The sequence below is a fragment of the Bombina bombina genome, chromosome 5 (assembly GCF_027579735.1).
Source record: "Bombina bombina isolate aBomBom1 chromosome 5, aBomBom1.pri, whole genome shotgun sequence".
NCBI lineage: Eukaryota > Metazoa > Chordata > Amphibia > Anura > Bombinatoridae > Bombina > Bombina bombina.
Window position 1 is genome coordinate 846,287,943 of NC_069503.1, and position 27,482 is coordinate 846,315,424.

The window sequence follows — 27,482 nt, forward strand, 5'->3', positions numbered from 1 at the left end:
TGCCCCTGCGGGTCATCACCCGCTTCTCCTCTGCCGATGTCATTTTCTTCTTGGACTCCGCTGTTTTTCTTACCACGGTGGCGTCTGCCCCCTCTGCGGCAGCGTGTACCTCCATGTCGGAGTCCCCCGAAGCTGAACCCGATGAAGAGCCCTGGGTGCTGGAGCGGCCACTCATCCTGCGCGCACGCCTGCGCCTGTTACCGGAAGTGCCACCGGAAGTGCCCCCGGTACGTCTACCGGACTCCCCGGAACAACGATACATAGTTCCGGACACATAGTCCTCTTCATCCCTGGCAAATTTTGTCTTTTTTCTTTCTTGAATCACCCCTTTCAACTCGGTCAGCTGAAGTTCCAAAGAGGAGGTAAGTTTATCCAAATCTTCAATAGATAAACTGTTAGCCAATTCATTCTTCATACCTTCGATTTGATGTTTTTGGCTCTCAATCTCCATCTGGAGGTATTCCACTGTGAGGACAATCAAATCAAATGAACACTTATTCAGCACCCTTTCAAACTTTTGACAGTACTCAAGGTTATCTTTCATGAGAGTAGGGCGAGTGCTCATGCGAAGCCCCCTGGGAATACGTTTCACTCGATGATACTCAGCCAGAGTCACAGCATGTAATTCAAAGGCAACATGCTTCTTTTGCAAATATTCGAGCTTCTTACTGATAGATTGGGTGGGTGAAGATTTTAAAAAGTCTCTGGAGCCACGGATCAATGTAGTAATCCGTGCAGCCTCCAAATCAGTATACCCAAAGGTCTTTGGCTCTGTATTTTCCACATTCTGTTCCATGGTTACTCAGTGCAAGGAAAAGTGCATTAACAAGTAACACAACAAACCAAATATCCAGCACCTGAAAGTAACAAGGTGTGCACGCTTCAGGAATACTGCACTGTACTCCACACAATATAAAGTCACAAAGAAGAAGCAGCACCAACCAGTAGTTTCCAACAGGTCTTTTTTCTTTCTTGAATCACCCCTTTCAACTCGGTCAGCTGAAGTTCCAAAGAGGAGGTAAGTTTATCCAAATCTTCAATAGATAAACTGTTAGCCAATTCATTCTTCATACCTTCGATTTGATGTTTTTGGCTCTCAATCTCCATCTGGAGGTATTCCACTGTGAGGACAATCAAATCAAATGAACACTTATTCAGCACTCTTTCAAACTTTTGACAGTACTCAAGGTTATCTTTCATGAGAGTAGGGCGAGTGCTCATGCGAAGCCCCCTGGGAATACATTTCACTCGATGATACTCAGCCAGAGTCACAGCATGTAATTCAAAGGCAACATGCTTCTTTTGCAAATATTCCAGCTTCTTACTGATAGATTGGGTGGGTGAAGATTTTAAAAAGTCTCTGGAGCCACGGATCAATGTAGTAATCCGTGCAGCCTCCAAATCAGTATACCCAAAGGTCTTTGGCTCTGTATTTTCCACATTCTGTTCCATGGTTACTCAGTGCAAGGAAAAGTGCATTAACAAGAAAAATTTTTTTATATGACCACTAGAGGGTGCTAACATTCAGTATGTCAAAGGTGTTTAAAGCAATGGGTGTGGTTTACAGGTATATTTAAGCTGCATGATCTCCAGGTGTAACTATGCATGATTAAGGACTAAGTCCGAAACGTTGCTGTTTGTTGGTCTGGCTGTTCATTGTGCATATTGCACAAATAAATCTGTTGGAAACTACTGGTTGGTGCTGCGTCTTCTTTGTGACTTTATATTGTGTGGAGTACAGTGCAGTATTCCTGAAGCGTGCACACCTTGTTACTTTCAGGTGCTGGATTTTTGGTTTGTTAGGTTTGCTTTCAACTAGAATACCAAGAGAAGAAAGCAAAATTATTGATAAACGTAAATTGGAAACTTGTTTAAAATTACATGCCCTATTTGAAAAATTAAAGTTTTTTTTGGACTTGACTGTCCCTTTAAATAGTGTTTTTCAACAGTTTTACTCATTTTTGCTATTTTATGATTATCAGCTCTTCCTATAGGAGTGCTTTTCCCTAATCCTATTTGTTCACAGTATGATAGGGCTAGAGGTAATGCATGTACGACAGTTAATCATAAAAATACAAAAATAGTTTATTGTGCTATATTTCACTGTATTTGTTCAAAAATAGAGTAGCATTGTTGCCGAATAAAAGTATTTGCAGAATTGCAGGTGGTTACAGTGGCCAATGTTAGAAACATGGAAATCACAGACAAATTGGTCAAAATATTCAACCTGATCATTAAAGCCAAATAGTTCTTATTAAAAGGGATATGAAACCCAATTTTTGTTTCATGATTCAGATAGAGCATGCCAACTTTCTAATTTACTCCTATTATCAATTTTTCTTCATTCACAGCAGAAATGTAAGCTTAGGAGCCCGCCAATTTTTGGTTCATCAGACCTGGTTAGCGCTTGCTGATCGGTGGCTAAAAGTAGCCACCAATCAGCAAGCGTTACCCAGGGTGTAAGATTACTAAAAGTTAGTAAAAGTTCAGGGTATTTGGTTGCACAATTAGCTATAAAGAGAAGGAATGGACAGTCATTGATGAGCCAGTCTCAATCTATAGTTGTTCATTTTGTTAGTGAGAATGGCATTTCATAATTGGTCATTTCTGTGGAACGAGTGTCAGTTTTGTTTATAGAACAGTGCTCAATAAAGTTAGTAATAATTGTAATGGACAAATCATGTGTTTACTAAATCTTGTTTACATGCCACACTTATTTTTTTAGATTTTAGGTTGGTTGTATCATAAACACAAACCTGAATAAATTAAATGTTACCCAATGATACAGTCAACTTCTCAACTGTGCTACCTACATATTTACTATATATCCCCCACTTACACAACCGCTATTAAAGTATGCTTTTCCACGTAACATAAACCTACTACTTTTATTTAAATAAAATATGGAAAATACTTAAAGGGACAGTCTTCACTAAAAAATTTATTGTTTCAAAAGATAGATAACGCCTTTTCTACCAATTCCCCAGCTTTGCACAACCAACATTGTTATATTTGAGACTTGATAATATTTGAACCTCTAAATTTCTGCCTGTTTTTAAGCCACTTAAGACAGCCTTCTATCAGATGCATTTTTATTAGCTTTTCACAACAATACACTGCTAATTCATGTGTGTCATATAGATAGCATTGTTAACTCCCATGAAGTTGTGCATTACACAACACTAATTGGCTAAAATACAAGTAAATAGATAATAAGTGAATAGCCCTGAGATAAGGGGGCTGTCTGCAGAGACTTAGATACAAGGTAATCACAGAGGTAAAAAGTATATTAATATAACCGTGATGGCTGTGCAAAACTGGGGAATCAGTAATAAAGGGATTATCTATAATTTTAAACAATAAAAAGTGGACTGTCCCTTTAACAGTATGCTCAGTGTATAGCTAAAATGCTACTGGAGAACACTGAGGGAAAATGCTCACGTGAGATATTTTATAGATACATACCTATATAATAACTTGATGACAGGATGTTTAACCTTTTTTGAACACTTATATGCTGCATCTTCAAGATAGACCAATAAAGCTACTTAAATAAGTAAATAAATTGAACATAGAACTTGCATTTATATTGAAGGCAGAACATTTGAAACAAACACTATCAAACATCAACAAATCATCAAACTCATAAGTTAGAAACAAACATTAAACTGTTCACTAGACAATATATCACTCTAGAACTAATTAATTCATAGATTGATTCCATAATCTTCGGATAAAATGCTCTGTAAATATGTTTTATATTAATAAACTTGTGCAAACAAATAACATATACCTGTATAAAGATATTGGAAAAAATACAAATACATATCCAACGTGGATAAAATGAGTTTCTGACATATTATCACTAGAGAAACATTGTTATCAAAAGGAAGGTCTGGGATTTATATAGACTACTTTCCAGATAGGATAGGAAATGAAATATTAGGAAATTCTGAGAAGAGGAAACAATTACTCATTATACGTGTTTTATGTTGTACTGAATGAAACATTGTTTCTGTGTTGTAATCTTATGAACCTTGTTTGATTCTCAATAGTACAGTACTTTAGAAATATCAAATATAGGAGTTGATCACACTGTTTGATGACATGGGTTAAACATTTTGTCATATCTCCACAAACTGTTTAATCTGGTAGTGGACATACAACTAAACTTGGCATTATCATAGTTCATGGTCATTGACTAACAATAAGGGAAAAGCATGCTTTCAATTAACCATGGACCCTTGCAAATTGAATTGTTATTGTAGGTCCAGATATATTGTTCCTGTTGTAGAGAATTTCAACCAAAGTCTTTAAAATGGGGAAAACACTAGTTAATAGAAACATAGAATTTGATGGTAGATAAGAACCAAAAAGACTTATGCATGTCTCAGGCATTTTTTTAATTCCTTTACAGTCTTTGTGTTTACCACCTCAGATGGAAGCTTATTCCATGAATCCACCACCCTTTCTGTAAAAAATGCTTCCTCAAATTTCTCCTGAGTCTGCTACCCTCTAACTTTAGATTGTGACCCCTTGTTTTGGCATATATTTGTTGTGGCAAATGCTTTCAGCTTCTACTTTATTAAGTCCCTTCATATATTTGAAGGATTCTATCATGTCACCTCTTTTCCTTCTATCCTCTAAACTATACATATTTAGATCATAGAGTCTTTCTTTGTACGTTTTATATTTTAGACCATGTACCATTTTAGTAGCCCTCTTTTAGACCGCTTCTAGTTTATTTATATCTTTCTGAAGATATGGGGGGATATCTATCAAGCCGTCCACAGCAAATACGCCAGAATTCTGCAGCGTAATTGTTGTGAGCTTGATCCGACCTAGTTATTAAAGCCTACAGACCGGCAAAAGTTGAAATCTGTGACGTAACATACAATCCGTCGGTCTCAATCCGACGCAGATCGATGCTTATGTCATTACAGATGTTCCGAATACACATTCAGTTCTATTTGACACTTTTTTCAAAGTTATCAAATAGTTAACAGGTACGCTCGTGGTTGTTCCTGCCCAGCATACCTGGTTTTCAATCCGCCATCCTGGAGGCCGCGGATGCCATAGGAATCAATGGGAGTCTGAAAGCAGCGAAAGCTTATGTTCGATGCTGCCAGATACCCCATTGATTTATATGGTAGAAAACATGTAACATTTACACCTAACACCCTAACATAAGCCCCGAGTCTAAAAACCCCTAATCTGCCACCCAACATTAACCCCTATTCCGCCACTCCCCGACATCGCCACAACGTAAATAAAAGTATTAACCTCTATCCCGCCGCTCCCGGACCCCGCCGCCACTAAATAAAGTTATTAACCCTTATCCCGCCGCTCCCCGATCCTGCCACAACCTAAATAAAAGTATTAACCCCTATACCGCCTCTCTCAGACCCCGCCGCCACTAAATAAAGTTATTAACCCCTATTCCGCCGCTCCCCGACCCCGCTGCAACCTAAATAAAAGTATTAACCCCTATACCGCCTCTCAAAGACCCCGCCGCCACTAAATAAAGTTATTAACCCCTATCCCGTCGCTCCCGGACCTCGCCGCCACTAAATAAACATATTAACCCCTAAACCGCCAGCCCCGCACATCGCCATAAACTAAATTAATCTATTAACCCCTTAACCTAACAACCCGCTACCTTTAAATTAAAATTACAACATCCCTATCTTATAATAAATTTAAACTTAGCTGTAGAATTAAAATAAACTATTTTTGAACTATTAATTAATCTACCCTAACTATTATACTACACTTAAATTAAACTACCAATTAAATTAACTAAATTACATATTAAAAAAACCTAACACTACTAAAATTATTTAAATATACTATTTAACCTTATTAAAAATTACTAAATTACTAAAAAAATAAACACTGTTACAAAAAATAAAAAACACTAAATTACGAAAAAAACAAACCACATTATCAAAAATAAAAACAAATTACTCCTAATCTAATAGCCCTATCAAAATAAAAAAAGCCCCTGTCAAATTAAAAAAAAACTAGCCTACAATAAACTAAGAATGGCCCTTAAAGGGGCCTATTGTGGAGCATTGCCCAAAAGAAATCAGCTCTTTTACCTGCAAATAAACAAACACCCCCCAACAGTAAAACCCACCACCCAACCAACCAACCAACCCCCCCAAATAAAAACCCTATCTAAAATAACCTAAGCTCCCCATTGCCCTGAAAAGGGCATTTGTATGGGTATTGCCCTTAAAAGGGCATTAAGCTCTTTTACCTGCCTAGACCTTACTCTTAAAATAAAACCCACCCAAAAAACCCTTAAATAAAACTAACACTAACCCCCGATGATCCACTTACAGTTATTGAAGTCCCGCTTGAAGGATCCATCCAGCCGGCAAGAAGTCTTCATCCAGGCGCCCTCTTCCAACTTCATCCAGCCGGCAAAGTCTTCATCCAGACGGCATCTTTTATGTTCATCCATCCAGCATTGAGCGGGTCCATCCTGTAGACATCCGGCGCAGAGCTCCTCTTCAATACGGTCTGTCAGTATATGGCAGGGTTATAACACAATATATTTCATAATTATTCTTTAAAATAAACCCACAATCAAATATGCATATACTAAGACAATAAAATTAATATAAATTCTTGAATTCTTTTTATTAGTCAATATCTATAAACACATTGAAATATTTTTGTAGGAACCAGAATATGAATCAATACTATACACTAATACTATTAAAATATGCTATGCAAAGTTCATAAAAGTTTACCTTTAAAACTAGCCTTATTCACAATAGCCTTTCATTCAATTAACACAATGAGATTCCAAGATTTTAGCTACTAACATTCAACAGTGCAATCAGCTATATAGATACAATTTGTTCTAATACAATTCTAATTAGGACACTAAAAGTACATATATTCTTAATGTAAACAGTCACTTTAAATGTCCTAATCTAGCTGAAATAAATACTTATTTACTTATAATTGAAACCAATTCTAAGATATATATATATATATATATATATATATGATCCACAGAAAGAACCAAAATAAGCGCTTCAAAGCCAAAGTTGATGAATAAAAGAACTTGAGTATTTATTAGGACATCTAAAAACAAAGAATGTCCACAAAGGACAAAAGGTAATCCAGGTTAGTGTAGCAGGCACACAGAGCAGACATGTTTCGTGCTCAGGTAGCACTTGATCACTGCTTACCTGTGCACCTGCAAAAGCCTGCCTTTTAATTGCACAAATTTAAAGTGATACATTACACATTTCATTTAAACAACCTGAATGAATGAATATCAAGAGTAAATCTGCATAGTTAATCTATGTGTTATATATGGGAATATAGCAAACTTTGCAAAGAATTGATATTATGTTAAAATGCATAGAAAACTAATGGAAAATGATTTTATATTAAAGAACAGATTTTATATGTCTTAGTTTAATACTAGTCAATGGTACAGAATTAAGTGCAAATGGTAACTGACATAAAGAGTAAATCTGTATAGTTAATCTATGTGTTATATATAGGAATATAGCAAACTTTGCAAAGAATTGATATTATGTTGAAATGCAAAGAAAACTAATGGAAAATGATTTTATATTAAAGAACAGATTTATATGTCTTAGTTTGATACTAGTCATTAGAGTAGAGAATTAAGTACAGTTGTGAACTGACTCTTGTAGGACTATCAAATTTTGCACTATCCTATAACTATAGTCTATTATACAAATAAATCTAAGTCTCTTCTTTTGTTAATCCCTAAAGGATAACTAGTTTGTAAGGTTAGGATCCAAAAAACTTCTCTTTTGTCTAGCATCATTTCCCTATTTCCCCCTCTACTCCAAATAGGAACAAAATCTATGCCCTGCACCATTAGGGCATTAACATCCGCATTATGCTTTTCCTTGAAATGTCTCGATACTGGAGTATCTGAACTCTCATCTTCTATGCTACGTAAGTGTTCTAAAAACCTTTCCTTGAGCGGCCTGGTGGTCTTACCTGTGTACTGCATGAAACAGATTTTACAGGTTAACAGATATATCACATGAGTAGTTGAACAGTTTATTGAATAGTTAATTTTGTGTTGTTTATGAGTTACTGACGATGTTATTACTTCTCCTTCTTTTACAAAATTACAGGTCCTGCATATTGGTCTCCTACATTTATGGAAGCCCCTCTTTCTTTGAAGCCAATTCTTATTTGAAATAGGTTTTAGCTCAGAAGGAGATAAAAAGTTAGATAAAGTTTTGCCTCTTTTTGATATAAAATTACACCCTTCCTGCATGATTTCTTTAAGTATGGGATCAGAATATAGTATAGGTATAGAACCTTGCACGATTTTGCAAATTTTATTGTATTCCAAACTATAGTTTGTAATGAATTTGAGTTTATTGTGATATTTGTCTGTATTTACATGTTGTTTCTTCCTATTCAAAAGATTTCTCCTCGGTATTTTATCCACAGTATTTTTAGCTTTTATTAATATCTCATTTTTATAGCCTCTATCTTTAAATCTCTCTAGGGCAATCTTTGCATGTTTTTGGTATTCATCCTCTGTTGTACAGTTTCTTTTGAGTCTAATTAGTTCTCCTTTGGGTATTGCATCAATAACATGTTTGGGGTGACATGAGTCATATTTTAAAGTGGTATTACCTGCTGTTGGTTTCCTGAATAATGTAGTGTTTATATTATTGGATTTGTCATCAATAAAGATTGTCAAATCAAGGAAATTGACATTAGTTGCACTATAATGGCTTGTGAATTCAATGCCACATTCATTAGAATTTAGGTATTGACAAAATTCCTCTATTTCAGAATCATTTCCTTCATATATAAACAGCAGGTCATCAATGTATCGAAAAAATGATACGATACGTGATTTGTGACGGTTTCTATCTCCAAAGACATGGGACAGCTCCCACCAACCCATAAAGAGGTTGGCATAGGAGGGGGCAAATTTAGCCCCCATAGCTGTCCCACGTCTCTGGAGATAGAAACTGTTACCAAATTTAAAAAAATTATGTGTTAGCAAATACTCTATAGCATTAATCAGAAAGACCTTAGAAGGTGCTTCATAGTTACTGTAATTGTCTAGAAAGAATTCTATTGCTTTTAAGCCCTTCTCATGTACTATTGAGGTGTATAAGGATGAGACATCTGATGTGATAAGTCTATAAGTTGGTTTCCATTGTATATTTTCTAGTTTTCTTAATAGTGCTGTTGTGTCTTGAATGTAGGATGGAAGATTACATACTAGTGGTTGCAAAAAAGAATCCACTAATTCTGAGAGTGATTCGTTGAGTGAGTTGATGCCAGCTATAATGGGCCTTCCAGGAGGTAATACAGGATCTTTGTGGATCTTTGGGAAATAATGAAAGATGGGTATTACTGGAAATTCAGGGACAAGTGCTTCTTGTATTGACTGATTTATTATATTGTTGTTTCTGGCATAGCACACTAAATTGGTCAAAATTTTTTAGTAGGATTCTCCTTTAATTTTACATATACATTTGTGTCAGTTAACTGTCTAGTAGCTTCAGCTAAATAGTCTTTTCTATTTAGCACGACCACATTGCCGCCCTTGTCTGACTGTCTAATGATTAATTCCTCATCTTTAGTTAAAGACTTTAATGCTTCCTTCTCTGCATATGTAAGGTTTGATTTTGGTCTATATTTAGATTTAGTTGTATCTCTATTGTTTTCATCTAGAACTCTGAGTTTATTTTCTATGGTCTTTTGAAAGATGTCTAGGACTTTGGGTCTCATCTGTGTTGGATAAAAGGAACTTTTGTTCTTAATATGTTTAAGTGAAATCCCTTTTGTATCTGGCAGCCCTATTTTAGTTATGTGATTTTCTTGTTCAAGTGTTTGAAGGTCATATACACTGCACCAATCTGAGAAATGCATCTTATCTATTTCAGTGTAATCAGTGCTAATTGTATCTTCACTCATATCAGTAGTTAGCACCCTATCTTTATCCTGAGCAGAATAAAAATGCCTACGCAATGTAATTTTGCGCACAAATCTGTTAATATCTAAAATGGTGTCAAACATGTTGAAATGATTTGTAGGAACAAAGTTGAGTCCTTTTGATAGAACCGAAATCTCTAAGCTAGTCAGATTTTTAGAAGATAAATTAATAACATCTGAGTTCATGCATATTTCTTCTGTGTTTTCTGTGATCTGGTTGTGTATGTCTTGCGCAGATTTCCCTTCTTGGTTTTGTTTGGTACTTGAATGGATGCGCGTTCTCCTTCTGCCCTTTCCTCTTGCCCCTCTTATAGACTTATCACATCAGATGTCTCATCCTTATACACCTCAATAGTACATGAGAAGGGCTTAAAAGCAATAGAATTCTTTCTAGACAATTACAGTAACTATGAAGCACCTTCTAAGGTCTTTCTGATTAATGCTATAGAGTATTTGCTAACACATAATTTTTTTAAATTTGGTAACAGTTTCTATCTCCAGAGACGTGGGACAGCTATGGGGGCTAAATTTGCCCCCTCCTATGCCAACCTCTTTATGGGTTGGTGGGAGCTGTCCCATGTCTTTGGAGATAGAAACCGTCACAAATCACGTATCGTATCATTTTTTCGATACATTGATGACCTGCTGTTTATATATGAAGGAAATGATTCTGAAATAGAGGAATTTTGTCAATACCTAAATTCTAATGAATGTGGCATTGAATTCACAAGCCATTATAGTGCAACTAATGTCAATTTCCTTGATTTGACAATCTTTATTGATGACAAATCCAATAATATAAACACTACATTATTCAGGAAACCAACAGCAGGTAATACCACTTTAAAATATGACTCATGTCACCCCAAACATGTTATTGATGCAATACCCAAAGGAGAACTAATTAGACTCAAAAGAAACTGTACAACAGAGGATGAATACCAAAAACATGCAAAGATTGCCCTAGAGAGATTTAAAGATAGAGGCTATAAAAATGAGATATTAATAAAAGCTAAAAATACTGTGGATAAAATACCGAGGAGAAATCTTTTGAATAGGAAGAAACAACATGTAAATACAGACAAATATCACAATAAACTCAAATTCATTACAAACTATAGTTTGGAATACAATAAAATTTGCAAAATCGTGCAAGGTTCTATACCTATACTATATTCTGATCCCATACTTAAAGAAATCATGCAGGAAGGGTGTAATTTTATATCAAAAAGAGGCAAAACTTTATCTAACTTTTTATCTCCTTCTGAGCTAAAACCTATTTCAAATAAGAATTGGCTTCAAAGAAAGAGGGGCTTCTATAAATGTAGGAGACCAATATGCAGGACCTGTAATTTTGTAAAAGAAGGAGAAGTAATAACATCGTCAGTAACTCATAAACAACACAAAATTAACTATTCAATAAACTGTTCAACTACTCATGTGATATATCTGTTAACCTGTAAAATCTGTTTCATGCAGTACACAGGTAAGACCACCAGGCCGCTCAAGGAAAGGTTTTTAGAACACTTACGTAGCATAGAAGATGAGAGTTCAGATACTCCAGTATCGAGACATTTCAAGGAAAAGCATAATGCGGATGTTAATGCCCTAATGGTGCAGGGCATAGATTTTGTTCCTATTTGGAGTAGAGGGGGAAATAGGGAAATGATGCTAGACAAAAGAGAAGTTTTTTGGATCCTAACCTTACAAACTAGTTATCCTTTAGGGATTAACAAAAGAAGAGACTTAGATTTATTTGTATAATAGACTATAGTTATAGGATAGTGCAAAATTTGATAGTCCTACAAGAGTCAGTTCACAACTGTACTTAATTCTCTACTCTAATGACTAGTATCAAACTAAGACATATAAATCTGTTCTTTAATATAAAATCATTTTCCATTAGTTTTCTTTGCATTTCAACATAATATCAATTCTTTGCAAAGTTTGCTATATTCCTATATATAACACATAGATTAACTATACAGATTTACTCTTTATGTCAGTTACCATTTGCACTTAATTCTGTACCATTGACTAGTATTAAACTAAGACATATAAAATCTGTTCTTTAATATAAAATCATTTTCCATTAGTTTTCTATGCATTTTAACATAATATCTATTCTTTGCAAAGTTTGCTATATTCCCATATATAACACATAGATTAACTATGCAGATTTACTCTTGATATTCATTCATTCAGGTTGTTTAAATGAAATGTGTAATGTATCACTTTAAATTTGTGCAATTAAAAGGCAGGCTTTTGCAGGTGCACAGGTAAGCAGTGATCAAGTGCTACCTGAGCACGAAACATGTCTGCTCTGTGTGCCTGCTACACTAACCTGGATTACCTTTTGTCCTTTGTGGACATTCTTTGTTTTTAGATGTCCTAATAAATACTCAAATTCTTTTATTCATCAACTTTGGCTTTGAAGCGCTTATTTTGGTTCTTTCTGTGGATCATGGATTTTGCTTTCTGGCGTGTGAAAACAGACACGCTGAACCAACAGCTGCCATAGCCTGTAAGTAAGGGATTTAAATATCCCGCCCTCCCCTTTCTAAATAGAGCCGTCTTTATTTCCAGGAAACAGAGGATTATTTGTGCGCTCCGTTGTGCAGGTTATTGTTGGACTTTTATATATATATATATATATATCTATATTTTGCAAAGATAAACAACTTAAAATTTAGGATCAGTTTAAAATACACAGGCTATGAATATAAGCTAAAATACAAACTGCTCTCTTTAATCTATTACTTACAATTTGACTATGATCTTACCAATAACCTTTGTATACTTTACCCAGATAAAACAAATCGATATCCAATATTTCTCAACAGGTTCAATCTCACCTCAGAATACCAAAAATTGGAGTATTGTCGCATATGGAGAATAAAAGTAGCTGTTTGCTTATACTAACTGCAGCAGTTATTCGTCCAGGGCTTCAGCAAAAACAGATTACCAGCCAAAGTTAGCAAGAGTTAGCCAGCAGCCTCCTTTCTCTCTCTATGCTTGGGGTTAAATCATCTGATCTCACCCCTCCCCTTTTTTGATTAGTACCATCATTGGTGAGATTGGAAACGCCCAATGGATGCTTGTCTCGGATTGGCCCTTTGAAACTGAACATGGATTGGTTCATCTGGGAAGTATCTTTTAACAGTCAAGTTTTTTTTTTGCTGTAATACCGGATTTTGGCCATCGGGGGGCAGCAGACAAACAAACAGATTCATTTAACCATTTCTAAAATTTTTAACAATTTAATATATTTTTATAAAGTGATCATTTATCAGACCATAACTTCTTGCATCAATCACTTACAACCTAAATTCCAGACAGGGTAGCATCATGTCAATTTCTTGATTATTTTAATATGAAACATCAAATTCTTTTTAATATCATATTACATTAAAGTCATTTATATGGCTAACTATCCAAAAATTAATAGCATTTAAAATCCTGATATATATATTCATACAAATATAGCATGTTTTATATTCCATATTTCTAATAAATCCTGAATGCATGAATCTTGTTTATGGTCCATATTTATAGGATATCTTGTTATTATATGTCTGAAAAATATAGAGATACAGAGGTTATTATTCCATACAGATTAATATTTCATATCTGTATATCTCTCTTTGAGAGGATAAAATACACAGGATATCATTTAAAATATCAATTAGATATGTACTTCTTAGATGCCTGGAATGAAAGAGATAATTGTTAGAATGCTCATTTTAAATCCTAAAACATTCTATGCTTCATATATATATATATATATATATATATATATATATATATATATATATACATACACACATTCATTTCTATGCAGTGTTTAAAATAATACAAAAATCCAGCAGATTATACATTGTTATATAGTTATTTAAATTTTCATTAGATTTCTGGAAAACAGAGAGAATAAAAAACATGTTTTTATCTTTAATTTCATGGTTCAGTGTTGGTATACTTGACACAGCAGGCACTAATTTGCATTGAACTGTGAATGGTTTCTTTTCCACAAAATATGTCACCTACGCCAGACAACTAGGCTATGTTGTAAACGTGTTTTTACTGGTCAAATTTTTATTGTTTCCATACACAGCAGGGTTGTGAGCTTCAAAAGCTATGTTAATCAGGAAAAAGTGTCTTCTATCTGATGTCATATACTGAGAATATAGCTAATATTATCTTTTGAGACAATTTGTACTTCTTTGAAATGGCTCAATGGTCCTATCCTATCTACAAAGTTTAAACTTTTGTCATTTTCTTTGAAATGACTGTTTAAATAGACCAAATGTCTCCTCTAAGATTACTTTGAAAACATTTCTTTGTTCTGAAAGTAATTTATTTGATGAGTGAGAGAGGGGGCTGGTTTACATACATTTTTGGGTCCCATAAACAAAATGAATTATTTGGTGTACACAGACATATTATTATTTATAAGTATACATGTGTATATTATTTTATGATATTCTTATACCCTGACAGGTCGCCGTCGTAAACTGGAACTTGAATGCAAGTGATGTCATCCAAGATGGCGCCCCTTGCATTCCTATTGGCTGAAAGGTTCCAATCAGCCAATAGGATTAGAGCTGCTGAAATCCTATTGGCTGTTCCAATCAGCCAATAGGATTTGAGTAGCTCTCATCCTATTGGCTGTTCCAATCAGCCAGTAGGATGAGAGCTCAATCCTATTGGCCGATTGGAACAGCCAGTAGGATGAGAGCTGCTCATATATGGAGATCGTATTCAGGTTCACGGCTTCGATGTTAGGCGATGTTAGGTGAGCGTATTGGTGCCGTCGAATTCAACAAAGTTGACGGCATGATAGATACGCCCCAATGTCTCCATAACTGTACACAGTATTCCAGATTTGGCCTAACTAATGATCTGTAAAGTGGCATAAGAACCTTGCTATTTCTGCTACTAATACCTCTCCCAATGCAACCAAGTATTCAACTGGCCTTACTGGCTGCACTACTGCATTGTGTACCACATTTTAAATAATCTGAAATAATTATTCCCAAGTCCTTTCTTCTTTAGTTACAGTCAGTAATGTACCATTGAGACTATAATTGGCCTTTGGGTTTTTAGATCCTATATGCATAATTTTGCTCTTGGTAATATTAAAATTCAGATCCCATTTATTTGACCAGTCCTCTAGTTTTTTAATATCACTGTTCATTTGATCAACCCCTCCTGGAACATCAACTCTGTTACAAATGTTTGTATCATCAGCAAACAAGCAAACCTTCCCCTGAAGCCCACTTCCACTATCACTTATGAACATGTTAAACAAAACAGGTGCAAGAACTGACCTTTGGGGAACACCCAACTGACGCCTCATTTGAATTTACTCCATTAATTGAAAACCTGTGCCGTCTATCGTTAGGCCAGCATTCTACCCACTTAACAATCTTAATATCAACTCCAAGTTACATGGTCAAAGAAATCATTTAGATTAGTCTGACATGATCTTCCAGCAGTGAAACCATGCTGTCCTTGTCTGAAGGAAAGACAAAAGTCTTTCCTTTAAAAGAGTTTAAAAGTTCCCTACAATTGAGGTCAAACTGATTATAGTTAGCAGAATCTTCCCTTCTACCCTTTTTATGAAGAGGTACTACATTGGCTATTTTCCAGTCTTTTGAAACAACTCCTGTTAGAAGTGACTGATTAAATAAATCAGCTAGTGGAGTAGCTATCACGGATCAAAGTTCTCTTTTACTAGGGCTAAAGCATTTCGGTTGGTAGTTTATCCCAAGGGTTTTCTTTCCTTGGTTGATCCTCCTTCAGCATTTTTTTTCAGGCAAATTATATTCAGCAATAGTTTGTCTCAATTTCTTACAGATAAGTGTTTTAACCAATTTCTTTGGCTAGGATACCTTAACCTAATGAGCACCCACTGATGTTAGATCTCTTGGTATTTCCCTTGGGTGTAGAACCAAACAAGGAAAAAGACAAATTATAACTCATACAGTGTTTGTCTTACACTACAGATGGTACCTCAGTGAAACAGAACAGCAAATAAACTTTTGTGGCAAAATTGGGCATCAAGTCTGTATTGCTCCAGTTTCTGGTTTGCACAAACTGCTAGTATTTGCTATACTTGCAAGGTTGTCATTTTGACTTTTAAAATATGATTTTGGTTCTGCTTTTTTAGGTCAGTATTTATGAGATTGTATGTCAGCCACGTGGGCTCTGATGAATGCTTGAAGAGAGGTCTTGGGGCTTCATTGTTTGCTGTTTCTAGTGCTCATGAAAACAAGACCTAGATTGATCTTGTTAGAGACACATATACTAGTCATTGCTTTAGGGTTTTTCTTATTAGCTATAAACAACTTCATTGTACCATCTTTCTTCAGGATGTACAGTATACTGTATGTGTATAAAATGTATCCTGTGTGTGCTGTGTGATCTGTATCTATATGCATTGTTTTACCTTTTTATGATTTAATGTTGAGGTGATGGTTGGTGTGTATGGGTAGAGATATGGGGTATAATTTTATAGTTAGTCCCAAGCAGTACAATGACTAAGACCCAATTAGTTATTTGTTTATTTTTAATTTAATTATAGAAACTTGAGCTTTAATGCATATCAATTCCAGTTGATGTTTGTCACATATTTTATTTAAAAAAAATCATTATTATTTTGCAATAAAAGCATTTTTAATACGCTTTTCAACTGACAGTTGTAGATGCTAGTTCCATCTTACCACGGAAGTTTGAGGCAAAGCTCTTTCTTTGCAGCTGATATTTTTCTCCAACATTTAAGAACAAAATAGATTATTTTTTATATATATGGTACTAATGAAATCACCATTTTGAAAATCTGTTTTTGACTTCAACTGATATTTGCTTTAGAGCAGAATAAAACTTGTTGTAACGTATATGATGTACTAGCAAAATGACATAATTATGTTTGAGTCAAGACAGGGCAGACTTCTTTGCTCTTTGGAAGGCAAGAAACACACAGATATAGGAATCTAAATTGTCTTGGCTTATTTACTTTTGTAGACAACTATAAAATATATAATTAAACATTTTTTTTTTAATTTAAAGGGACATGGAACACAATTACATTGCAAAAACAGGTTTGGGGGGATTTATAGAGAAAAAGCATTGTCTAGATTAGGGTTCATCAAACTTTTTTTTGCCAAGACCCAATGTCATGATACCACAGACCTTTGTGACCCTATGTTTATGCTTGGTCTGAAAATATCTGAAGTAATATACATCAAGATAGCTGCAATATGTCGTCAACTTGAAAGTGTTGTAAAAGGTAATAACACACACACTCTCATACAACACATACACCACACACACTCTCATACAACACATACACCACACACACTCTCATACAACACATACACCACACACACTCTCATACAACTCACACACACTCTCATACAACACACACACCACACACACTCTCATACAACACATACACCACACACACTCTCATACAACACATACACCATACACACTCTCATACAACTCACACACCACACACACTCTCATACAACTCACACACCACACACACTCTCATACAACTCACACACCACACACACTCTCATACAACTCACACACCACACACACTCTCATACAACACACACACCACACACACTCTCATACAACACATACACCACACACACTCTCATACAACACACACACCACACACACTCTCATACAACTCACACACCACACACACTCTCATACAACACACACACACCTCACAAATTCTCATACAACTCACACACCACACACACTCTCATACAACACACACACTCTCATACAACTCACACACCACACACACTCATACACTTTAGTCTCTCTCATATAATATGATCAAAGTAGTTATTAAGCTGTATGCTCAGTACTATTTTCAATGCTTCCTGGCATCAACCTACTAGGATCACTTCAGTTCTTAGAGTATAATTTGACATTCCACAATCAACTGTTGTACCAGTTGTGGGTTACATAAATTGTGGTTTTCACTTGTTTGTCTTAGATTCTTAAAGAAATACATTAAAAAAGACCAAATAAAAGATTTTCTGTAAAACTGAAATGTGTGTTGTTAATTCATAGTTTCCCACAATGATTCCATTGCTGTTTTTAACTTAGCTACAACATTTATGTTGATCATGCTTGACATTGTCATAATCACATAAGTCTGAGGACCATATAAACCTTTGTGACATTTTCATTGACCAGCCATGGGTGGATCACATTTGGATTACTTTATATAATTAAGAGGTTTACATGGATAGAGTGGAAATACATTTATTAGTTTATCTCAGTATTGGTGGTGGTGTCAGTTCAACTTTTTATTTTTTATTTTTATTTTTTGCTAAAAGACTGCTTCCTTCCTTTGAGAAAGATTACAATCTTTCTCAAACGAAGGTAATATTTCCATCTCAAGGATTTTGTTTTCAGGGTGCCCTTAGCATTTTCTTAGCCATGGGCAAGATACATGCGTGGGGCCCTCCAGCCAAGCCCAATTATTCCCCAACCCCTGTAGGTCTGGTCCATGTTATGCAGCAGAATTAACCCAAGACAATGCCAGAGATCCCCAGAGGTCCCAGAACTTACTGTACAGGAAATAGAGAACATTTTACTTGTTATTTTAAATAGAAGTTTTAGCACATTTCATGAGGTTTGATCACAGCTGCACTGATCCTGCATTAACTCTTATTCTGGAGAAGCGCTGTTTCAACTTTACCAGACATTACTAGACCAGATTTGACCTGACATAACCAATGTCAATGCTAATGAGTAGCTCAGCTTGGTATATAGTCCTTACAAATGAGATTATTTTTTATCTAGGCACAGCCAAACCTCTAGGTAAGATCATTTGCATGCAGACTTTGTTTGTGACTATATTTCACCTTTGTACTTTATTTTATGTCATTAGTAATCAGTAATTCTTCATAGCCATAAGTAAATGGAAAACTTCCACAGCACTTAAAGTTAAGATCCGTGTAGCAGGAAAGTAAGTTAACAATTCATTTTTATAGAAGCTTTTCTTTTAAAAAGGATCTCATCCAATAATTTTCAACAATTAAAGGGATAGTATAGTCAAAAATAAACTTTCATGATTCAGATAGAGCATGCAATTTTAAGCAACTTTCTATTTTACTCCTATTATTAATGTTTCTTCATTCTCCTGATATCTTTATTTTAAAAAGCTGGAAAGTAAGCTTAGGAGCCAGCCCTTATTTGGTTCAGAACCTGGGTAGCACTTGCTGATTGAATGGCTACATTTAGACACCAATCAGCAAGCGCTACCCAGGTACTGAACCAAAAATGGGCCGGCTTCTAAGCTTTACATTCCAGCTTTTTAAAATAAAGATACAAAGAGAACGAAGAAAATTGATAATAGGAGTAAATTAGAAAGTTGCTTAAAATTGCATGCTCTATCTGAATCATGAAAGTTTAATTTTGACTATACTATCCCTTTAACCATTCCAACAATTATGATATTGTGTAGCAATGCATTATAGCTCTCTATGGCTTAAACCATTTTGCCTCTTCACATAAGTTTTATAGACATTTTATCATAGATAATGTATAGCTCTGATTTTAATATGATTATATTTGTCTTTTTTAACCACAAATCTCATCTTCCTGCATTTTGTCTTATTATAGGGACAGTTTTGTGATTTTTGTGATGCTTCTGACCCTAATAAAGCTCATCCTGTTACTTACGCAATTGATGGGACAGAACGTTGGTGGCAGAGCCCTCCCTTATCTTTGGGTCTGAAGTACAATGAAGTAAATATCACCATAGACCTTGATCAGGTGAGTATATTACTATTTTGTCCATTAATATTTATGGTTATCTATTGTTAAAAATGTATATTGATGATGCATGCTAGAAGCAGATCATATACACATACATGTATGACTTGTTCACATGATTCCTAATAAAGTAACATAGTAGATGGGCTGGATATAAGACAGAACTCTATCGAGTTCAACCTATACAGATCCTACCTGATTTACAATAAAGAAGCTTCACAATTAACCCCTTGACCCAAAAGGATGTATATATATATATATATATATATATGTCATGCGGTACTTTGCTCATCGTACCACATAATGTATATATATATGTCCTAGCATCAGGATGTTACAGCAGCCTCAGCAGTAAAGTTAGAACCGAGAGCTGCTGTCCCTGAGCTGCAAGCACCTGTCTGCATATGGAACCAGAGGGAAGGATGGAGGTGGGTGGGCATGGTATTGGCGGGCGGAGTACGTGGGAGGGAGGAAGGGGCGGCACCCTACCTACAGAAAATTAGATTGGAAGATAGAGGGAGGGAGGGGATGCTATGCTAGGGGGGGTGCCCATACATAATGATCTTGGGGAGGGGAAAGACCCCTACACTACGGTAAAACAATAAAATGATAAAACAATTATAAAAAACTATAAACTGGGTACTGGCAGTCTTACCAGGGATTTATATAGTGACAGAATAATGCTTTTCTCCCTTACATCAATGTCTCTTTTAATACATGCTAGTATTTTATTAGCCTTGGTGCCCTGCATTGTGCACTCATTCTTAGCTTTTTATCTATAAATACTCCCAAATCATTTTCCTTTCTATAATAAGCATATTTTTACTTCCAAAATGTAGAACATTACATTTACCAGTATTAAATCTCATTTTCCATTTACCAGCCCATTCTTCCAATGTTTGTAAATCTGTTTGCAAAGCAATTACATCCTGCACTGACCTTACCACCTTACACAACTTTGTATCATCTGCAAAAATATAAAAGGATTACTAGAAGTCTGTCCACAGACAAATATAGAGACATTGGGGCTAATTTATCAAGTGTCTGGCGGACATGTAACTGAGTAGTGTTCAAAGCGCCAAAGGCAAGGTGCAGTAGGGTAATAAATTTATTATAAATACAAATGAAAATAAAAATAAAACTAGTGGATCCACATAACGATAAAAAGAAAGGTAAAATGTCAATAAAAATAATAACCTGGTAGCTAGATTGATGTCCTGGTAGCTAAATTAATATCCTGGTAGCTAAATTAATAGTTCTGGCCGTCTGGTGTACAATGCATAGAGTTGAATGGATGGTGTTAACCAAAGAGTCTGTAGAGTCCCACAATGGGGAGAGGTGATACACGTGTTAACAGTGTCAAAAAATAAAATAAAAAAGACAATCTGAAAAAGAGTGCAAAATAATGTGAGAGTGAAAAAATGAAATGAAAAATGAAATGAAAAAATGAAAAATAAAAAATAAATGATGAAAAATAAAAATGAAAAATAAAAATATCAAAATATAAACCAATTAAAAATCACTGGGTGTAAAAATAAAAAATAAAAAATTGAAAAGTGGTAAAAAACTGTGTGTATAAAACCTAAAATTTGATGAAATGTCACAAATCCAATAATCCAAACTGAAGGTCACAATATAAAAAAGTCACAATAGAAAAAATGTCACAATAGAAAAAATGTTTTAAAGATAAACACAAACTTGTTTCCTGGTGGTGAGAAGTGTCGTGGTGTAGAAAACTTATTTCCTAGTGGTGAGAAGTGTGGTGTAGCAAAAAACTTGTCTCCTGATGGTGAGAATGCTGTGATGTTGATCCAGTTGATCCTAATGCTCCCTTTTCTTTCCTCTGTTGTACTGTCCTATAAAAATAAAATGACATGTGCAAATAGTCCAAACTAATGTTAGAAGATTGGAAAAAAGCTTACCAGCTGCTTGTCAATGTGTTTCTCCCCAGCCTGTGGGCCTTTATCAAGACTGTAGCGAACATGTCCGCTAGAAATCGATAAATGCCGACAGCATACGCTGTCAGCATTTATCATTGCACAAGCAGTTCTGGTGAACTGCTTGTGCAATGCTGTCCCCCTGCAGATTCGCAGCCAATCGGCCGCTAGCAGGGGGTGTCAATCAACCCGATCGTATTACATCGGACAGATTGATGTCTGCCGATTTAAAGGAGGCGTACGAGTTAAGGAGAAGCGGTTTTAAGACCGCTGCTTCTTAACTCCTGTTTCCGGTGAGCCTGAAGTCTTGCGCAGAAACAGGGGTATATGGCCCCATTCAGGACATGATAAATTGGCCCCATTGTCTTTCCCATGCATTTACACTGTACGCAGGTCCTGGAAACGCCCCTAGACAAATTTGTAAAGTTGTGTCTGTATAAAAAGACATTGGATGTTTTTTTCACGTGTTCTGGAAAGGTTTATTTGTCATAATCTTTCACTATATTGAAGCACTGTATTATGATGTTACTTAAAGGGACAGTCTAGCCCAAAATAAACTTTCATGATTCAGATAGGGCGTGTAATTTTAAACAACTTTCCAATTTACTTTTATCACCATATTTGCTTTGTTCTCTTGGTATTCTTAGTTGAAAGCTAAACCTAGGAGGTTCATATGCTAATTTCTTAGACCTTGATGGCCGCCTCTTATATTAATGCATTTCCATAGTTTTTCACCACTAGAGGGTGTTAGTTCACATGTGTCATATAGATAACACTGTGCTCACACACGTGGAGCTACCTAGGAGCGAGCACTGATTGGCTAAAATGCTAATCTGTCAAAAGAACTGAAATAAGGGGGCAGTTTGCAGAGGCTTAGATATAAGGTAATCAAAGAGGTAAAAAGTGTAGTAATATAACTGTGTTGGTTATGCAAATTTAGGGAATGGGTAATAAAAGAATTATCTTTTAAAACAATAAAAAATCTGGTGTAGACTGTCCCTTTAAAACAAACAAAGAAAAACAAACAAACAATGGTTTTAGATTTTTATTTTGAGCAGAAAGAATAGTCTTTATTAGAAGGAAAAAAATGACAGTATTGCACATTATGGAATAGAAAGTCCTTTACGTTTCCCGTAGATGATTTATTTACTTTATTTCGTTCTAGAAGTTTGAGAAGCACATAAAGGAAATAAAAGAATGGTTATGAAATGGGAGGATATAAACATTTCCTTTTAGGGGTCAAACCAGTTGAGTAAAGATAATAAAACTTCTATTTTTTTTTAATGTTGCCACAAATAATTCCAGAGCCAAGTTTTAATGAGTTCATTAAAATAGTTTCTTATTATGGTTTGTTACCTAGGAAACCAAGATTGGAACTGATAATATAACTGAAGCTGTAGGAGAAATTACTACGGATGCTCAATATTATACAGCATTACATTGTTTCTCAATTATTATTTAAAGGTGAATAATAAAGATAATCAGGTGTGGAAAGTGATTAAATCAGATAATGTTGGTTACTTTTAAGGTGACAAGATGTCCCTTTTTTTTAGTTACAGGGGCCGATTTATCAAGTGTCTGGTGGATATGATCTGCTGTAGCGATCATGTCCACCAGACATCGATAAATGCCGACAGCATAACTGCAAGCTTTTTATAAATATAGCCACAAAAATGTGCTGCCCCCTCCAATCTGCTACCCTAGGCAAATGCCTTGTTTGCCAAGGCCAAAATATGCCCCTTGATAGATTACTTGCATTGGGGATGGATGGCATGAAGCTGGTAGAGGAGGGTAGAATGAGTCCGGTCCTCTGTTTACTGGGAACCTCTGCTTGATTTTACTGACAAGCAGGGTCACAGAGTTGTGGCAGTTGCTAGTGCTCTGGTGATCTTCATACTGGTGATCAATGTCTGTATGCTGCCAGGTACTGTGTTTGCAGAGCTGTGCATTCTGCAGTTTCTTTCACTGCCTAATGTGGAAGTAGGAGGCTGTTTCTCGGTATTGGTCTCTTTTCGGAGCCAAATACCCTCTTGTGCAAGTGAAACACACTGACGCCTGGTTTTGCACAGGTCTAAGTGTGTTTCACTTGCACAGAGGATATTTGGCTCTGAAAAGAGCTGAATACCCAAAAGAGCTGAATATTGAAAACAGCCTCCTACTTCCCATTGAATGAAACTCCAGAATGCACACCTCTGGTAGTTATATAATTACATGTGACAGCAGGGTTTTACAAATTTCATAGCTACAGCATTTAGAGCTACAGCATGGGTTAGCAAAGGGAAGCAAATGACAACCAATATTAACTACTGGAACCAATGATGCCACTGAAAGGGTATTTTCCCTCATAAATAGCATATGGAGCAGTGACAGAAATCAGCTTGGTGTGGACACTATGAAGTTAGTGACTAAGGTAAACTTGTGTTGAGTTTTTTTAAGACGCTTCTGATGAAGAAAGTAAAATTTATAGCTCTGAAAAATATTTTTACTTTATTTTTAAAGTAAGGATAAAAACAGTTTTATCTTAGCAATAGTTTTTATTATTGGGTTTTATTGTAGGTAAACTATTTTATGTGCCTATACACTGTACACTTCCTCAACATTTATGAGTTGTTTGAATTCGGGTCTGAGGTGTCTTGAATTGGGATCTGGTAAATCTTTCAGTAAGAGGCTATAGGGCCAGGGGTGAGATCTCAGGACTGATGTGGATATGTGTCAGGGAGAGGCTGCAGGGCTAGTGGTGAGAACTGAAGACTGATGTGAACATGTAGCATGGATAGGCTGCAGGGCCAAGTGTGAGAGCTGAGGTCTGATGTGAACATGTGGCATGGAAAGACTGCGGGGACAAGGGGTGAGATCTGATGACTGATGTAATCATGTAGAAGATAGAGGCTGCAGGGCCAAGTGTGAGAGCTGAGGTCTGATGTGAACATGTGGCAGGGAGAGGCTGCAGGGACAAGGGGTGAGATCTGATGACTGATGTGATCATGTAGAAGGTAGAGGCTGCAGGGCCAAGTGTGAGAGCTGAGGTCTGATGTGAACATGTGTCAGGAGGATGCTACAGAACTACGGGTGTGATCTGAGGTCTGATGTGGATATGTGCCTTACAGAGGGGCTGCAGGGCGAAGTGTGAGAACTGAAGTCGGATATGGACATGTGGCTGACAGAGGGGCTGCAGGGCCTAGGGTCTGATCTGATGGCTGATATGGGTATGTTTTTTAAAGAGGGGTCACTGGCCCAGTATCTTGGCATCTCTATTGGCCTCAGTCACTTCTCCCTGACTATGAATTGTGAGCTGCTTTGCCTTAAAAAAGCTCAAGCATATTTTTGGCCAAGTCCAGCCCTGGCCCCTATACCCTCTGTATCTCTGCTCATCTTCCTCTCCTTTCCCTTTTTTCAACACAGAGTAAGGACCCATTTACGTTCTAGCTGTGCTGATCTAATGGAAATATATATATATATATATATATATATATATATATATATATATATATATATATATATGTATGTATGTTTGTCTTGCAATATAATTGCTCATTTAAAGTCTATGTTTATATTGTTTTGGAGACAGTATATTTATATTTTTGTAAGAGACTAAGTTGTGGAAGGGCTTGCTTTACTTCTTTTCTTCTTGGGAGTTCCAAAATATATTTTTCAGGTTCTGAGTGTATGTACACTACTGTGCAAAAGTTTTAGCCAGGTGTAAAAAAATGCTTTCAAAATGAGAACTGTTAATAGTTTATATCAATTAACAAAATGTAAAGTGAGTGGACAGAAGAAAATTTGAAATCAAATCAACATTTGGAGTTTCCACCCTTTGCCTTCCAAACAGCATCGATTCATCTATATACACCTTCACACTGTTTTTTAAGCAACTCAACAAGTAGGTTGTTCCAAACATCTTAGATAACTAACCACTATTTTTTTCTGGATTTGGGCAGCTTCAGATGTTTCTGTCTCTTCATGTAATCCTAGACAGCCTTGATGATGTTGAGATCATGGCTCTGTTGGGCCACATCATCACTTCCAGGACTCCATGTTTTTTACGCAAAAGGTAATTTTTAATGACTTTGGCAATATGTTTGGGGTCATTGTCATGCTTCAGAATAAGTTTGGGGCCAATCGGATGCCTCCCTGATGGTATTGAATGATGGATAAGTATCTGCCTGTACTTCTCAGCATTGAAGAGAACATTCATTCTGACCAAATCCCCAACTCTATTTGTAGCCCTGTGGCAAACAAACTGCCTTCTGCTACAGGCAAAAATGTAAAATGTTGACTTATCAGTCGAAAGCACCTGCTACAATTTTTTTGCACCCTAGCTCCTGTGTTTTCATGCATAGTTTAGTCACTTGGCCTTGTATCCATGTAAAAGGTATGGCTCCATGAAGACCACTTCTGACTAGACTTCTCCAGACATTAGATGGGTATACCAGGGTCCCACTGGTTTCTGCCAATTCTGAGTTGATGGCTCTGCTAGACAACTTCCGATTGATAGTAAGCATGATGTGTCTTTCATCTGCTACACTAAGTTTCCTTGACCGACCACTGCATCTACAATGTTCAGTGTTGCCTGTTTCTTTGTGTTTCTTCAGAGGAGCTTGGACAACACATCTTGAAACTGTTTGCCTTGAAATTTCTGCCTGGGAGAGACCTTGCTGATGTAGAATAACTACCTTGTGTAGTTGATGTGCTCATTCTTACCATAGTGTATGACTTTTAACATTAAACTGTCTTTGGCAACCTCACCTTGTTAGCAGAGTTTGGCTTGGTATAGAATTGATGGTCATTAGAATCTGTTTTGTATAATTGTTTCATCATGCACCTGACAATATGCCTACAAAATTCCCGATTTAACGCAAGTGTTCTAAGAAGAATTGATGTTGTGACAACATGAACAATGGAATATATATTTTTAAATCATTTCTATTTTGTGTTTCTTTAAATTAAAATATTTTCTTATTTATTAATCACATTTTTAAAAAGTTTTAGGAGGTTGGTGTATTTTTAAACCACCATTAAGATGGTCATGATGTGGGTATGTCTTGTAGATATCATCATTAGTGAAAAACAGCAGCAAGCCATAGTGATATTTTCATAGTAAAATTATGAGAGGAAATTAAACTTCCATGATTCATATAGAATGTGCAAATTTAAAGGGACAGTAAACACCACTAAGATCTCTATTTATTTAAAAAATACATAACCAATAAACCATTATTCACATACCCCCAATAGTAAAGCAGATCATCAGCCATAAATATCGGTAATGTAATCATCTAAATATAGGTCTCCAAAATGGCCCCCAACTCCTCCTCCCTTTACCTTCTTCATCATCGTTCAAATTTTTTTTCAATACCTATGCTCGTTCACAAGGGTTTCAACTGTGTCATCATGCAGTGAAGATGACATATGAACGCTACTCGCATGTCGATGCGCACCGCAATTAATTTCCCGATCTTCATTACCTGATGAGCAGAGGGAACGCATTCAGTAGCAGACTCTGTCTGAAGCGTTCAACTTCCTGCTCCACCAGTCGCGTCTCCAGTTTGTTTACATATATATTCTTCATATATTAAAAGCCCCTTAATATAATTGGACTTTGTTTAAAAATCAACATAATTCTCATTCTAAAATTTATCTTCACTAATTTTAGAATGCTATAAAATATACAGTACTTTAATACCCTGTTTACTTTTCATCAATGTCTGTAAAAAAAAAGCACAGAAAGGTTTTTATCTAATGGTTTCGGATTTTTCATTCCCCCTA

General features: G+C 35.9%; 1 protein-coding gene across 1 annotated transcript in view; it reads left to right on the top strand.

Annotated features, from left to right (window-relative positions):
- LAMA3 (laminin subunit alpha 3) overlaps positions 1-27,482 on the top strand; it is a 573,745-nt gene that overhangs the window by 14,190 nt on the left and 532,073 nt on the right. Inside the window, exon 2 of the mRNA XM_053714980.1 lies at positions 19,627-19,779. Within this exon, the coding sequence (XP_053570955.1) occupies positions 19,627-19,779 (153 nt within the window). The remainder of the gene's footprint in view (positions 1-19,626; positions 19,780-27,482) is intronic.